General features: G+C 39.7%; 1 protein-coding gene across 2 annotated transcripts; it reads left to right on the top strand.

Annotated features, from left to right (window-relative positions):
- The first annotated feature begins 1,630 nt into the window (after nt 1–1,630).
- On the top strand, nt 1,631–10,552 carry LOC117435705 (vacuolar protein sorting-associated protein 28 homolog). Of its 2 annotated transcripts, XM_059009967.1 has the most exons (8): nt 1,631–1,708; nt 4,250–4,304; nt 4,424–4,452; nt 4,742–4,779; nt 6,267–6,356; nt 6,893–6,998; nt 7,690–7,743; nt 9,575–10,552. In XM_059009967.1, the coding sequence occupies exons 1-8, from the start codon at nt 1,649–1,651 to the stop codon at nt 9,605–9,607; spliced, it is 465 nt and encodes a 154-aa protein (XP_058865950.1). In that variant the 5' UTR covers nt 1,631–1,648; the 3' UTR covers nt 9,608–10,552. The 2 variants fall into 2 exon arrangements, with proteins under 2 accessions (XP_058865950.1, XP_058865946.1); XM_059009963.1 differs by lacking the exon at nt 9,575–10,552 and having other exon boundaries at nt 7,690–8,183.
- Nucleotides 10,553–12,809: the final 2,257 nt, after the last annotated feature.

Raw genomic sequence — 12,809 nt, 5'->3', positions numbered from 1 at the left:
GGGGGATGCCAAATATTATAGCTGGTATACTATACTATTTGGCATCCCATCTTCTCAAAGGTAAAATTAAACTGACAGGGGAAGTCAAATTAGATTTGGGAAACATACAAAATGTAAAGCAGAAAGAACTAAAGAAATGCTGAGATATTAAATCATGTTTTGTTTTTCACAGTGCAGGGAAGCTGAAATATTTGAATCCCCTGCCATAGTTTCTAAATGCAATTGGATTCCAGTATTCGATTACATATGTTTAGAGGATACCACATTTAAGCACATGGCATAATACATTTAGTCTACCAGAAAGCTTTTTGTAAACAATACACAAAAGATAAGTTCTCAGTCGGACAGCTGGGAAATCTAAGTTAGCATATATAAATGAAGTAAATCAAAGTTAATGTGCAGAAAATAGAGCATACTTAATATTGGGCTGAGTTAATTAGTTGTGAAGCAAAGATATCACAAATAGACACTTGTATGTGTATATTTGTGTATCTATTATTTAATGGGGGACCAAATTCTACAGCACAAAAGTTGTAATATTTTACACACCTTGAATTTTCATTTTTGCTAAAAAGTTCTAAAAACTTGATAATTTATTATTTAACGTGGTTGAAGTTGGCTTCTTATTCGGCAAGCTTCTTATTTGCACATCTTCTTATTTGCCTTGTATTCCATCTAAGTGTGAAATGCATTTCTCAAACTTTCAGAATTAGTTTGAGAAATGCTGAATATTTCAGATGAAAAATGTGGTATCCCCCTGTAATAAAATATGGGGATACCCCTAGAGAATACAAACGACCTGTATGAGCATAACTGGATCCCCTGAACACATCTGGTATAGTACTGGAATCCTATTACGTTCAGAAAATCTTTAAGGCTGGGGATACGAAATATTTCAGCTTCTCTGGTGCTGTGAAAAACAAAACATGATTTAATATCGCAGCATTTCTTTATTTCTTACTGCTTTACCATTTGGATTTTTCCCAAATAAATTAATTTCTTAACATTTACAGCATTGCAGCTTTTTAAAAAGTATGATTCCCTTATAATTTCTATGGTTAATTCCTTTTTCTTTTATAACTCGGTGATAAAATAGTATTATATTTCTACTGTGTGTGTTTTGAATTGCACGCATGCATTATTAAAAAAAATAAATACATCGTGAAATAAGACTCGAAGTAGCTCGGGTAGTTGAGCAACATTACTACAGTTGTCGTAAGCACAGCAACAGCGGAGAAACTGCGCGTTCACGGCCACACACACTCACTTCTATTAAAGAAATATGCGCATGTTCCAAATCAATCTAGAGAGATCTGCGCAAGCGCAAAACCTAGGCGATCTGCTCGGGGATACACGATATCAAGGGGGTACAGGATTATTATTATTATTATTATTATTATTATTATTATTATTATTATTTATTTCTTAGCAGACGCCCTTATCCAGGGCGACTTACAATCGTAAGCATGCATCATAACACCGGTATTTTGTTATAGATGTATTTTGGTTCTATCGAAAACAAAAGGCAATCGAGTTACGTATTTATTTATTTCGCTAGAAAGAGTAAATATTTTGAAATTGTATTTTCATTTTGTATGACTTCCATTTTCCCTTTTCTGCGATAGTTGCAATAATTGTGAGGATTCTAATGTTTTGGACAGCTCTCCGTGTTCAATCTACAGCAGGCTGCGAAGGAACTCTAGTTGAGGTGAAAGATCATTTTATCACGTCACTATTTGTAATGATGAAAACAGAGACAATGAATTCAGAGGAAAGCGAGATTAAGAGTGGGGGATTCATAGACAGGGATTTTCTCTGTTACAGTTACATTTTTCAGGGCAGCAGTGTGGAGTAGTGGTTAGGGCTCTGGACTCTTGACCGGAGGGTCGTGGGTTCAATCCCAGGTGGGGGACACTGCTGCTGTACCCTTGCGCAAGGTACTTTACCTAGATTGCTCCAGTAAAAAAAACAACTGTATAAATGGGTAATTGTATGTAAAAATAATGTGAAATCTTGTAAGTTGCCCTGGATAAGGGCGTCTGCTAAGAAATAAATAATAATAATACTTTTGGAGCTAAATAACACCATTAAAGAACAAGTAGAATGTCCCTATATATATATATATACAGTACTGTGCAAAAGTTTTAGGCAGGTGTGAAAAAATGCTGTAAAGTAAGAATGCTTTCAAAAATAGACATGTTAATAGATTATATTTATCAATAAACTAAATGCAAAGTGAGTGAACAGAAGAAAAATCTAAATCCAATCCATATTTGGTGTGACCACCCTTTGCCTTCAACACAGCATCATTTCTTCTAGGTACACTTGCACAAAGTCAGGGATTTTGTAGGCATATAGTCAGGTGTATGATTAAACAATTATACCAAACAGGTGCTAATGATCATCAATTCAATATGTAGGTTGAAACACAATCATTAACTGAAACAGAAACAGCTGTGTAGGAGGAATAAAACTGGGTGAGGAACAGCCAAACTCAGCTAACAAGGTGAGGTTGCTGAAGACAGTTTACTGTCAAAAGTCATACACCATGGCAAGACTGAGCACAGCAACAAGACACAAGGTAGTTATACTGCATCAGCAAGGTCTCTCCCAGGCAGAAATTTCAAGGCAGACAGGGGTTTCCAGATGTGCTGTCCAAGCTCTTTTGAAGAAGCACAAAGAAACGGGCAACGTTGAGGACCGTAGACGCAGTGGTCGGCCAAGGAAACTTACTGCAGCAGATGAAAGACACATCATGCTTACTTCCCTTCGCAATCGGAAGATGTCCAGCAGTGCCATCAGCTCAGAATTGGCAGAAAACAGTGGGACCCTGGTACACCCATCTACTGTCCGGAGAAGTCTGGTCAGAAGTGGCCTTCATGGAAGACTTGCGGCCAAAAAGCCATACCTCCGACGTGGAAACAAGGCCAAGCGACTCAACTATGCACGAAAACACAGGAGCTGGGGTGCAGAAAAATGGCAGCAGGTGCTCTGGACTGATGAGTCAAAATTTTAAATATTTGGCTGTAGCAGAAGGCAGTTTGTTCACCGAAGGGCTGGAGAGCGGTACACGAATGAATGTCTGCAGGCAACAGTGAAGCATGGTGGAGGTTCCTTGCAAGTTTGGGGCTGCATTTCTGCAAATGGAGTTGGGGATTTGGTCAGAATTAATGGTCTCCTCAATGCTGAGAAGTACAGGCAGATACTTATCCATCATGCAATACCATCAGGGAGGCATCTGATTGGCACCAAATTTATTCTGCAGCATGACAATGACCCCAAACATACAGCGAAAGTCATTAAGAACTATCTTCAGCGTAAAGAAGAACAAGGAGTCCTGGAAGTGATGGTATGGCCCCCACAGAGCCCTGATCTAAACATCATCGAGTCTGTCTGGGATTACATGAAGAGAGAGAAGCAACTAAGGCTGCCTAAATCCACAGAAGAACTGTGGTTAGTTCTCCAAGATGTTTGGGCCAACCTACCTGCCGAGTTCCTTCAAAAACTGTGTGCAAGTGTACCTAGAAGAATTGATGCTGTTTTGAAGGCAAAAGGTGGTCACACCAAATATTGATTTGATGTAGATTTTTCTTCTGTTCACTCACTTTGCATTTTGTTAATTGATAAATATAAACTATTAACATGTCTATTTTTGAAAGCATTCTTACTTTACAGCATTTTTTCACACCTGCCTAAAACTTTTGCACAGTACTGGTATATATATATATATATATATATATATATATATATATATATATATATATATATATATATATTCTGTTATTTATTCTTCATTATCTGAACTAAAAAGCCAAGAATATATCTGTCTTACACTCTTAACCAAAATCTTTTATATTTAATAACAGATCTGATTGAGCAAGTATTAAACTAGTGCAATGCCTGAGTATTTAGTTGTTACAGTAATACTGTGAGTGTTGAATATCAGCTTTAAAGAATGCTGTAAGAAAGCCCCATTTTGAAGAGTTTTTCCTTTTTCAGTTTTGCATACTAGTTTGTAACAGAGCTTGAAGATTTAGTTGTTACCTCTGAATTAAATATGTTTGGGAAAAAAGTGTGTTAAACAGTGCAGTACTCAGAATATAGGGTGTTCCTACTATAATTAGTAAATTAATTAGATTTTAGTTTTTTGTTTCCACTCATGAAGCTGAAGATTTTGTCTGCTTTAATTGTTTCACTGTTTAATCGTTGTTGGTAAGCCATGAGGAATGCCTCCCCCTGTCTGTTGCAGATCTCCAGAGTCGCCATGTTTCATGGGATCCCAGCGCCTGCAGGCACTGGGGGAGGTGAGAGTTCAGTCGACTGCTTTACATCTTAGACTGCTTACTAATCTGAGGCAGATGCCTGCTAAATACGTAGGCTGAAATATTATACATTGAAATCGAACTTCTGATTTTTTTTTCAGCCCCAGGTAATAAACCAGAACTGTGTGAGGTAAGCTTGAACTTTGATAACCTCCAATAAGCACCTGACTGCGCTAAACAAGTCTATCAACTACATTTGAAACCTTGGCTTGCTGTATTTTCTAAGCTAATTAGATGGGAAACAGTTTTTTGTATCATTCAAAATAAAAGTAGCAAGTAACACAAGTACCATAGCTGGAAGGCTAATATTCACAATCTTCATGTTTACAACATTGAAAGCCTTTCTGTGACAGTATCCTCAATTTATCTGTTTTTAATTGACACAAAAAAAGATGACAAACATTGTTCTTGATTTTCAGGAGGTCAAATTATATAAAAATGCCAAGGAGCGTGAAAAGTAAGTGTACATACAATCAGATGAAACATTACACGTGTGTAATAAAAGCAGCTGTGGAATTGAAACATTACACGTGTGTAATAAAAGCAGCTATGGAATTGAAACATTACATGTGTGTAATAAAAGCAGCTATGGAATTGAAACATTACACATGTGTAATAAAAGCAGCTGTGGAATTAAAACATTACACGTGTGTAATAAAAGCAGCTATGGAATTGAAACATTACACGTGTGTAATAAAAGCAGCTGTGGAATTGAAACATTACACGTGTGTAATAAAAGCAGCTGTGGAATTGAAACATTACACGTGTGTAATAAAAGCAGCTATGGAATTGAAACATTACACGTCTGTAATAAAAGCAGCTGTGGAATTGAAACATTACACGTGTGTAATAAAAGCAGCTATGGAATTGAAACATTACACGTGTGTAATAAAAGCAGCTGTGGAATTGAAACATTACACGTGTGTAATAAAAGCAGCTGTGGAATTGAAACATTACACGTGTGTAATAAAAGCAGCTGTGGAATTGAAACATTACACGTGTGTAATAAAAGCAGCAGTGGAATTGAAACATTACACGTGTGTAATAAAAGCAGCTGTGGAATTGAAACATTACACGTGTGTAATAAAAGCAGCTGTGGAATTGAAACATTACACGTGTGTAATAAAAGCAGCTATGGAATTGAAACATTACACGTGTGTAATAAAAGCAGCTGTGGAATTGAAACATTACACGTGTGTAATAAAAGCAGCTGTGGAATTGAAACATTACACGTGTGTAATAAAAGCAGCTGTGGAATTGAAACATTACACGTGTGTAATAAAAGCAGCTATGGAATTGAAACATTACACGTGTGTAATAAAAGCAGCAATGGAATTGAAACATTACACGTGTGTAATAAAAGCAGCTATGGAATTGAAACATTACACGTCTGTAATAAAAGCAGCTATGGAATTGAAACATTACACGTGTGTAATAAAAGCAGCTGTGGAATTGAAACATTACACGTCTGTAATAAAAGCAGCTGTGGAATTGAAACATTACACGTCTGTAATAAAAGCAGCTATGGAATTGAAACATTACACGTGTGTAATAAAAGCAGCTGTGGAATTGAAACATTACACGTGTGTAATAAAAGCAGCTGTGGAATTGAAACATTACACGTCTGTAATAAAAGCAGCTGTGGAAGAAGAGAGGTGGTGTTCTCCAAGGCCGTGGTTAAATTGTCTCATGTATTCACATTAACAGTTTAAATTCTACCACACATGTTCCTTGATAACGTAAAACTCCTGTCTGATAATAATGAACGAGACTCCTATTATAGAACAGTGGATTTAGTCCCTGTGCTTCTCCCTGAGTAATACTGCTCCAGTTAGTTACCTTGCTTGCTGTGTGTAAGGACACCAGGGCATCTTTGAAAATGAGACTTTATTCGAGTTCGCTGTAGAAATGTGTGTAAATGAATGTGCTTTTCTCTGTTTCTAGGTCTGACAACATGACGGAGCTGTTTGCTGTAGTAAAGATGCTTCAGGCCTTAGAGAAAGCTTACATCAAGGACTGTGTGACTCTGAATGAGTGAGTTTGTGTGACTCTGAATGAGTGAGTGTTAGAGAAAGCTTACATCAAGGACTGTGTGACTCTGAATGAGTGAGTGTCTATTTTACTTAAACAGGCCCTTGTGAATTCCTGCCACCAGATGAAACGTCTGTACTTTCTAGAAGTATATTCAAATAATCACGGCCACACCTCCTTTAGACATAACTGGCTGTTAAATATGTCTTCTTAAAGAATTGTGGACCAACATACAGCTTTCTTCTCAACGGAGGTGCATTTGTGGGTACAAGGAGCCATAAGAGTGATAAACTACACATTGATTATACACATCTTTATAGCTGCACAGTTATATTTGCATATTGTATTCAACGCCACCCCTACGGGAAATCTGCATTGGAGCATTGAGTTCTCCATGGCCAATTCTGTGCAAATACCAATATTCAGCACCATAGGTCAGTTAGATAAGCCAAGGTAAGTGAAGTCATGCCAGAAGTGTCTGCGCTGTTGATGTTAACCAGATGATAGAGATGACTAAGCTGCTGAATGTGCTTCCCCAGGTACACAGCTGCCTTCTCCAGACTGCTGGTTCAATACAAGGCTGCTTTCAAACAGGTGCAGGGGTCCGACGTGGGCTCCATTGATGATTTCTGCAGGAAATACAGGGTACGTACAGAAAAGCAGACTGCAGCACTATCATCTTCATACAAGGCATACCGTGATGATAATACTGCCAGCATATCCATTCTTTCAGTCTACGCAATTACGTTCTGTGAAAGCCAGGCAGATTTATCATGTTATTCACAGTCTTCCTCACATAGTTGAATGATATTTTGTGATTGCTCAGACAAGCCAACTCCCTCTGCTTCCAGGGAGGCGTGAGCAGCAAACCAGTAATCTGTTAAGAAAAAAGATGCTCATGCCAGATCTGTGTGATCTGATTGTCTTTCCTAGCTGGACTGTCCACTGTCTATGGAGAGGATTAAAGGATGGGCCAATCACCATTAAAGATGACAAGGCCACCCTGAAGCGCTGCATTGCAGATATCGTTTCAAGAAGTCAAATAACAATCTGTACTACTTCTGTTCATTTTTTTTTTTGCGATATCAGCGTCTTTTATAAAGTGAAGTCCTGGTGGCCGTCGTACACGCAGAGTGGAGTCACGTCAGTCTCTCCTGTCCCCACCTGGAAACAACAGGAGACCATGTGTCTCCCAGCCACCAGCTCTGTCCAACTCACAAAATGGGTTCCAAACCTCTCTGCTTTAATATCTAGGCTACACTGCATTCTGTGCTAGATTCTAAATTTAAAATGCTTTTTCACCTTCCATGATGTTCTGTTTATCTCTCCGTTGTAGCTTTTTATCACAGTGATGGATAAGCTGTGGCTGGAGATCCGAGGGATGGACGAGGTAATTTACACTAAATATATACAGCTATGTCCAAATGTTTTGAATCACTGAGAATTTTAGGATTGAGACAATTGGAAAAAAAAAAAACCTTTTGAACATAGTTGAGCTATTTTATTTAACAATGTAACATTATTCAGTAGGTTTCATTTGACTATATGAAGCAAAATGAGTTTATTTCTATACGGTGATGCCATATTATTATTATTATTATTTATTTCTTAGCAGACGCCCTTATCCAGGGCGACTTACAATTGTTACAACATATCACATTATACATTATTTCACATTTTACAGATATCACATTATTTTTACATACAAATACCCATTTATACAGTTGGGTTATTACTGGAGCAATCTAGGTAAAGTACCTTGCTCAAGGGTACAACAGCAGTGTCCCCCACTGGGGATTGAACCCACAACCCTCCGGTCAAGAGTCCAGAGCCCTAACCACTACTCCACACTGCTGCCATAGCTGTGCGAATAAGAACCCTGTGAGTCAGGCTTGTTCAGGTAATATGTCTGGGTGTACAGATCCAGCCAGACCTGAGTGAGCTGATGGAAACCATTAACAGAATGAGTAGCATGCCCCCCGATTCTGAGGCAAAGGATAAAGTCAGTCTCTGGTATGTAACATATGATCTGAGGCAAGGATAAAGTCAGTCTCTGGTATGAAGGAGGCTTTGTGGTCCAGTGGTTAAAGAAAAGGGCTTGTAACCAGGAGGTCCCTGGTTCAAATCCCACCTCAGCCACTGACTCATTGTGTGACCCTGAGCAAGTCACTTAACCTCCTTGTGCACCGTCTTTCGGGTGAGACGTATTTGTAAGTGACTCTGCAGCTGAGGCATAGTTCACACACCCTAGTCTCTGTAAGTCGCCTTGGATAAAGGTGTCTGCTAAATATACAAATAATAATAATAATATGTAACATATGATCTGAGGCAAGCATAAAGCCAGTCTCTGGTATGTAACATAGGATCTGAGGCAAGGATGAAGTCAGTCTCTGGTATGTAACAATGAGTGCCCTTCCCCCTTCCTGTAGGAATGTTAACAGATGTTGTCATTTTCATCTATTAAACAAATTCCAAATTCATTTTGGTGCTAGAATCTAGAATGCATGAGGCCTCCATTAATATGCATTCTGGGTCCCAAAACACAGACGTATTAACCCTTTACAGCGTGACGTTTTCTAAAACACAGACGTAGTAACCCTTTACAGCGTGACGTTTTCTAAAACACAGACGTATTAACCCTTTACAGCGTGACGTTTTCTAAAACACAGACGTATTAACCCTTTACAGCGTGACGTTTTCTAAAACACAGACGTATTAACCCTTTACAGCGTGACGTTTTCTATTTTGGCAAAACATGCTGTTGGATAGAGAAGTGTTTTTTTCCAGCAAGGTTTTCCGAATCAAGAAGTAGAATGTATTGTCACAGAAACTGACATTTTGAAAGAATGTTTGAGTTTCACAGTAAATGCCGTCCCACTCCTGATGCGATGCGACAAGGCTACTAGACTATGCTTTTGATAGTCTTGCGTGAATATAAAAGTCAAGTTTTATAGAGCGAGTTTATACAAACGAGATATGATAATGGCTATACATAAAATACAGTATCAAAAATAGCCTGTTTACATTTTAAAGTTGATAAATGTCTCAGTTAAAGTCTCATCATGTCTGGTGTGTGGCGGCCTGGACATTAATCCCCAGAAGCAACTCCACCTTCACTACCCAGTCGTCTGGACTTTGTCTGGGGAATGTTGATAAATAATATATACTTCAAGCACATCTCCGGGTTACATGATTGACAGACCCCTTTGATGCCATTGCAGGCTGACGACTCTCAGCGGGATGTCAGCCTCTGATGAACTGGACGACTCCCAGGTCCGTCAAATGCTGTTTGACTTGGAGTCTGCATACAATGCCTTCAGTCGTTTCCTACATCATTCCTAAACTGTCACCTCCCACCGGTATTCCCTGAGGTTCACTCTGCACTCCTCTGAACTGTCACCTCCCACCGGTATTCCCCGAGGTTTACTCTGCACTCCTCTGAACTGTCACCTCCCCCAGGCATTCCCTGAGGTTCACTCTGCACTCCTCTGAACTGTCACCTCCCACCGGCATTCCCTGAGGTTCACTCTGCACTCCTCTGAACTGTCACCTCCCACCGGCATTCCCTGAGGTTCACTCTGCACTCCTCTGAACTGTCACCTCCCACAGGCATTCCCTGAGGTTCACTCTGCACTCCTCTGAACTGTCACCTCCCACAGGCATTCCCTGAGGTTCACTCTGCACTCCTCTGAACTGTCACCTCCCACAGGCATTCCCTGAGGTTCACTCTGCACTCCTCTGAACTGTCACCTTTGTCGTGGAAAATTACACCTGCCTCATTCAGGTACACCTGTGGTAAGGACAAATCAGCAGAGACAAGTAGGAGCAACTGATTTTATTTAGTTTGCAAACTGGAGCATTCAACAGAGTGTCGCAGACTCTGCAAGCAACCGCAAAGAAGCTCAAAATACAGAAGTCAAACAGTTCCTTATATATAATCGGTTTTTGCACAGAGTTCATGACTTGTGGTAATTCTTATCTTCCTTAGTCAGCTCGAACCAACCTTGTGGTATCCTTGATACTGTTGTCTACCGACTTCTCTGATTGGTTGAGTTTTAGTTGCTATGAGGTGTCTATCAGGTCCCACAAAGTTGATTCCCCTAATATAAGAATAACAATCCATATATGGTAATATTAGCTAAGTGACTGGGGAGAAAAGAGGAATTACACCGTGTAACAATTTTTTTTTTTTTTTGGTTCCTGGGTAGTAAGTGTTATTTCCTAATTGCTTATGCCTCAAAAGTATAGAAAATGGCTATTATTCCCCACAAACTTTGCTTTTGTGACCAGGACAGTGATATTTTGAAATGTACCTACATTTGGGGGCTGATTCGTGAAAGTGATTTACAGTATAATCGTAAATCTCGAAAAACTACTCACTTCTAAATCTTTTGTAGTCATTTTTGTATTACTTTAGTATAAATACATGTTAATTTGGATTCATATGTTGTTTTTTTCTGACTTTGTGAACAAAAAGACACAAATTCGCCCGTTTTCTCATTGGAAATAGGTAAATTTCAAAATATCACTGTCCTGGTCACAAAAGCAAAGTTTGTGGGGAATAATAGCCATTTTCTATACTTTTGAGGCATAAGCAATTAGGAAATAACACTTACTACCCAGGAACAAAAATTGTGTTACATAGTGTTATTGCTGTCTCACAATATTCTTTGTATCTTTATCATTTGAGACAGTGTCCTATTCTCATGTCGCTGACTCATGCACTTCTCTAGAAACAGGGCTACTGACCCTTGGCCATATTCCAGTGTGTTAGTTCAACATTGTAAATCTAATACTTTGTTAACATCAAACTTCATATAATATCATTATTCAGGTTATACAAATCACAGAAATCATCAAAACACATTTAATTTGTGTGATTATTCTATTATTTTTCTATCACACCTCCCACCGGTATTCCCCGAGGTTCACTCTGCACGCCTCTGAACTGTCACCTCCCACAGGCATTCCCTGAGGTTCACTCTGCACGCCTCTGAACTGTCACCTCCCACAGGCATTCCCCGAGGTTCACTCTGCACGCCTCTGAACTGTCACCTCCCACCTGTATTCCCCGAGGTTCACTCTGCACGCCTCTGAACTGTCACCTCCCCCAGGCATTCCCTGAGGTTCACTCTGCACGCCTCTGAACTGTCACCTCCCCCAGGCATTCCCTGAGGTTCACTCTGCACGCCTCTGAACTGTCACCTCCCCCAGGCATTCCCTGAGGTTCACTCTGCACGCCTCTGAACTGTCACCTCCCCCAGGCATTCCCTGAGGTTCACTCTGCACTCCTCTGAACTGTCACCTCCCCCAGGCATTCCCTGAAGTTCACTGCACTCCTCTGAACTGTCACCATCAGGATATAGCACATGTGCGACGGCCATTAGAGTGCTCTTAAAAATTGCTCTAAAATAACAATTTTTACAGCTTTTTCTTCAATAAAAAATGGTTTCACAATCTTGGGTACGTTAAGAATTATTTTTCATCACTTTACCTCATTTTCATAAAATATATATTCTGATAAATTAATGAAATAGGTATGTTGCCTCAAAGCAACATTGAATCACAATGGACTCAATTTTCAACTTATTTTTGTTTACATGTGGTCATATTCTACAGTAACCAGCCTATTATTACCATCATTATTATGATTCATGATTTACTGTAATATCATGAATAAAAAATTGTTCCACCATATATTTTATTATACTGTAATATGGAATATTATATCAAAGCTTTTCAGCATTACATTATCAATTGGTTCTGTAGCGTTGACCTGCAAGTGACTCTACAAATAAAAGATCCACAGTGTGGGGACAGTTAGACAAAATTGTCTGGCTGGATGCACCTTCATGAATGACAAGGAAATGAAGAAGAAAGGAAGGGGAACCTTGAAGAGAAAGAGGCAAAACATAATGGTGTGTACCTCAGGGCAGTCAAATGGTTTGACAACTGTCCGGTGACTCTCCTGAGCACCTATGCAGCGGCCAACCCAACTTCCACAGTGGAGAGATGGGACAAGAGGAGAAAGGAAGCTGTTCAAGTGACACGCACCAATATTGTCAAATTGTACAACCAGAGCATGGGTGGGGTGGACCTCCTGGATTCGCTCATCGCACTGTACCAAACCAAGATCCAAGAAGTGGTACCATCGCATTGTCTTCCACATGATGGATTTCACACTTGTGCAGGCTTGGCTCCTGTACCGGAGAGATTGCAGAGATTGTGGCATCCAAAAGAAAGAGCAGCTCAGTTTATTGCAGTTTAAAACTGAGGTAGCAAGCTGTCTCTGCAAGCAGAACAAAATCAACCTGAAGCGGAAGGGAAGACGATCCCACTGTGTTGAGGCAAGTCTGGCTGAAAAAAGGAAGAGAGGGCCTGTGGGTCCAGTGCCACCGACACCTGTCTGCCAGGACAACACAGACCACTGGCCTGTTTGGGCAGAAACCAGAGGTA

Source organism: Acipenser ruthenus, chromosome 3 (genome assembly GCF_902713425.1).
Source record: "Acipenser ruthenus chromosome 3, fAciRut3.2 maternal haplotype, whole genome shotgun sequence".
NCBI lineage: Eukaryota > Metazoa > Chordata > Actinopteri > Acipenseriformes > Acipenseridae > Acipenser > Acipenser ruthenus.
The sequence above is the reverse complement of the archived record's forward strand: the minus strand, read 5'-3'. Positions and strand labels throughout refer to the sequence as shown.

Excerpts from the sequence above, each read along its gene's own strand:
- LOC117435705 (XM_059009963.1), top strand. The coding sequence starts at position 1,649 with ATGTTTTGGACAGCTCTCCGTGTTCAATCTACAGCAGGCTGCGAAGGA. Across the intron at positions 1,709-4,249 it reads GCGAAGGAACTCTAGTTGAG|ATCTCCAGAGTCGCCATGTT; the intron begins GTGAAAGATCAT and ends TGTCTGTTGCAG. Across the intron at positions 4,453-4,741 it reads ATAAACCAGAACTGTGTGAG|GAGGTCAAATTATATAAAAA; the intron begins GTAAGCTTGAAC and ends CTTGATTTTCAG.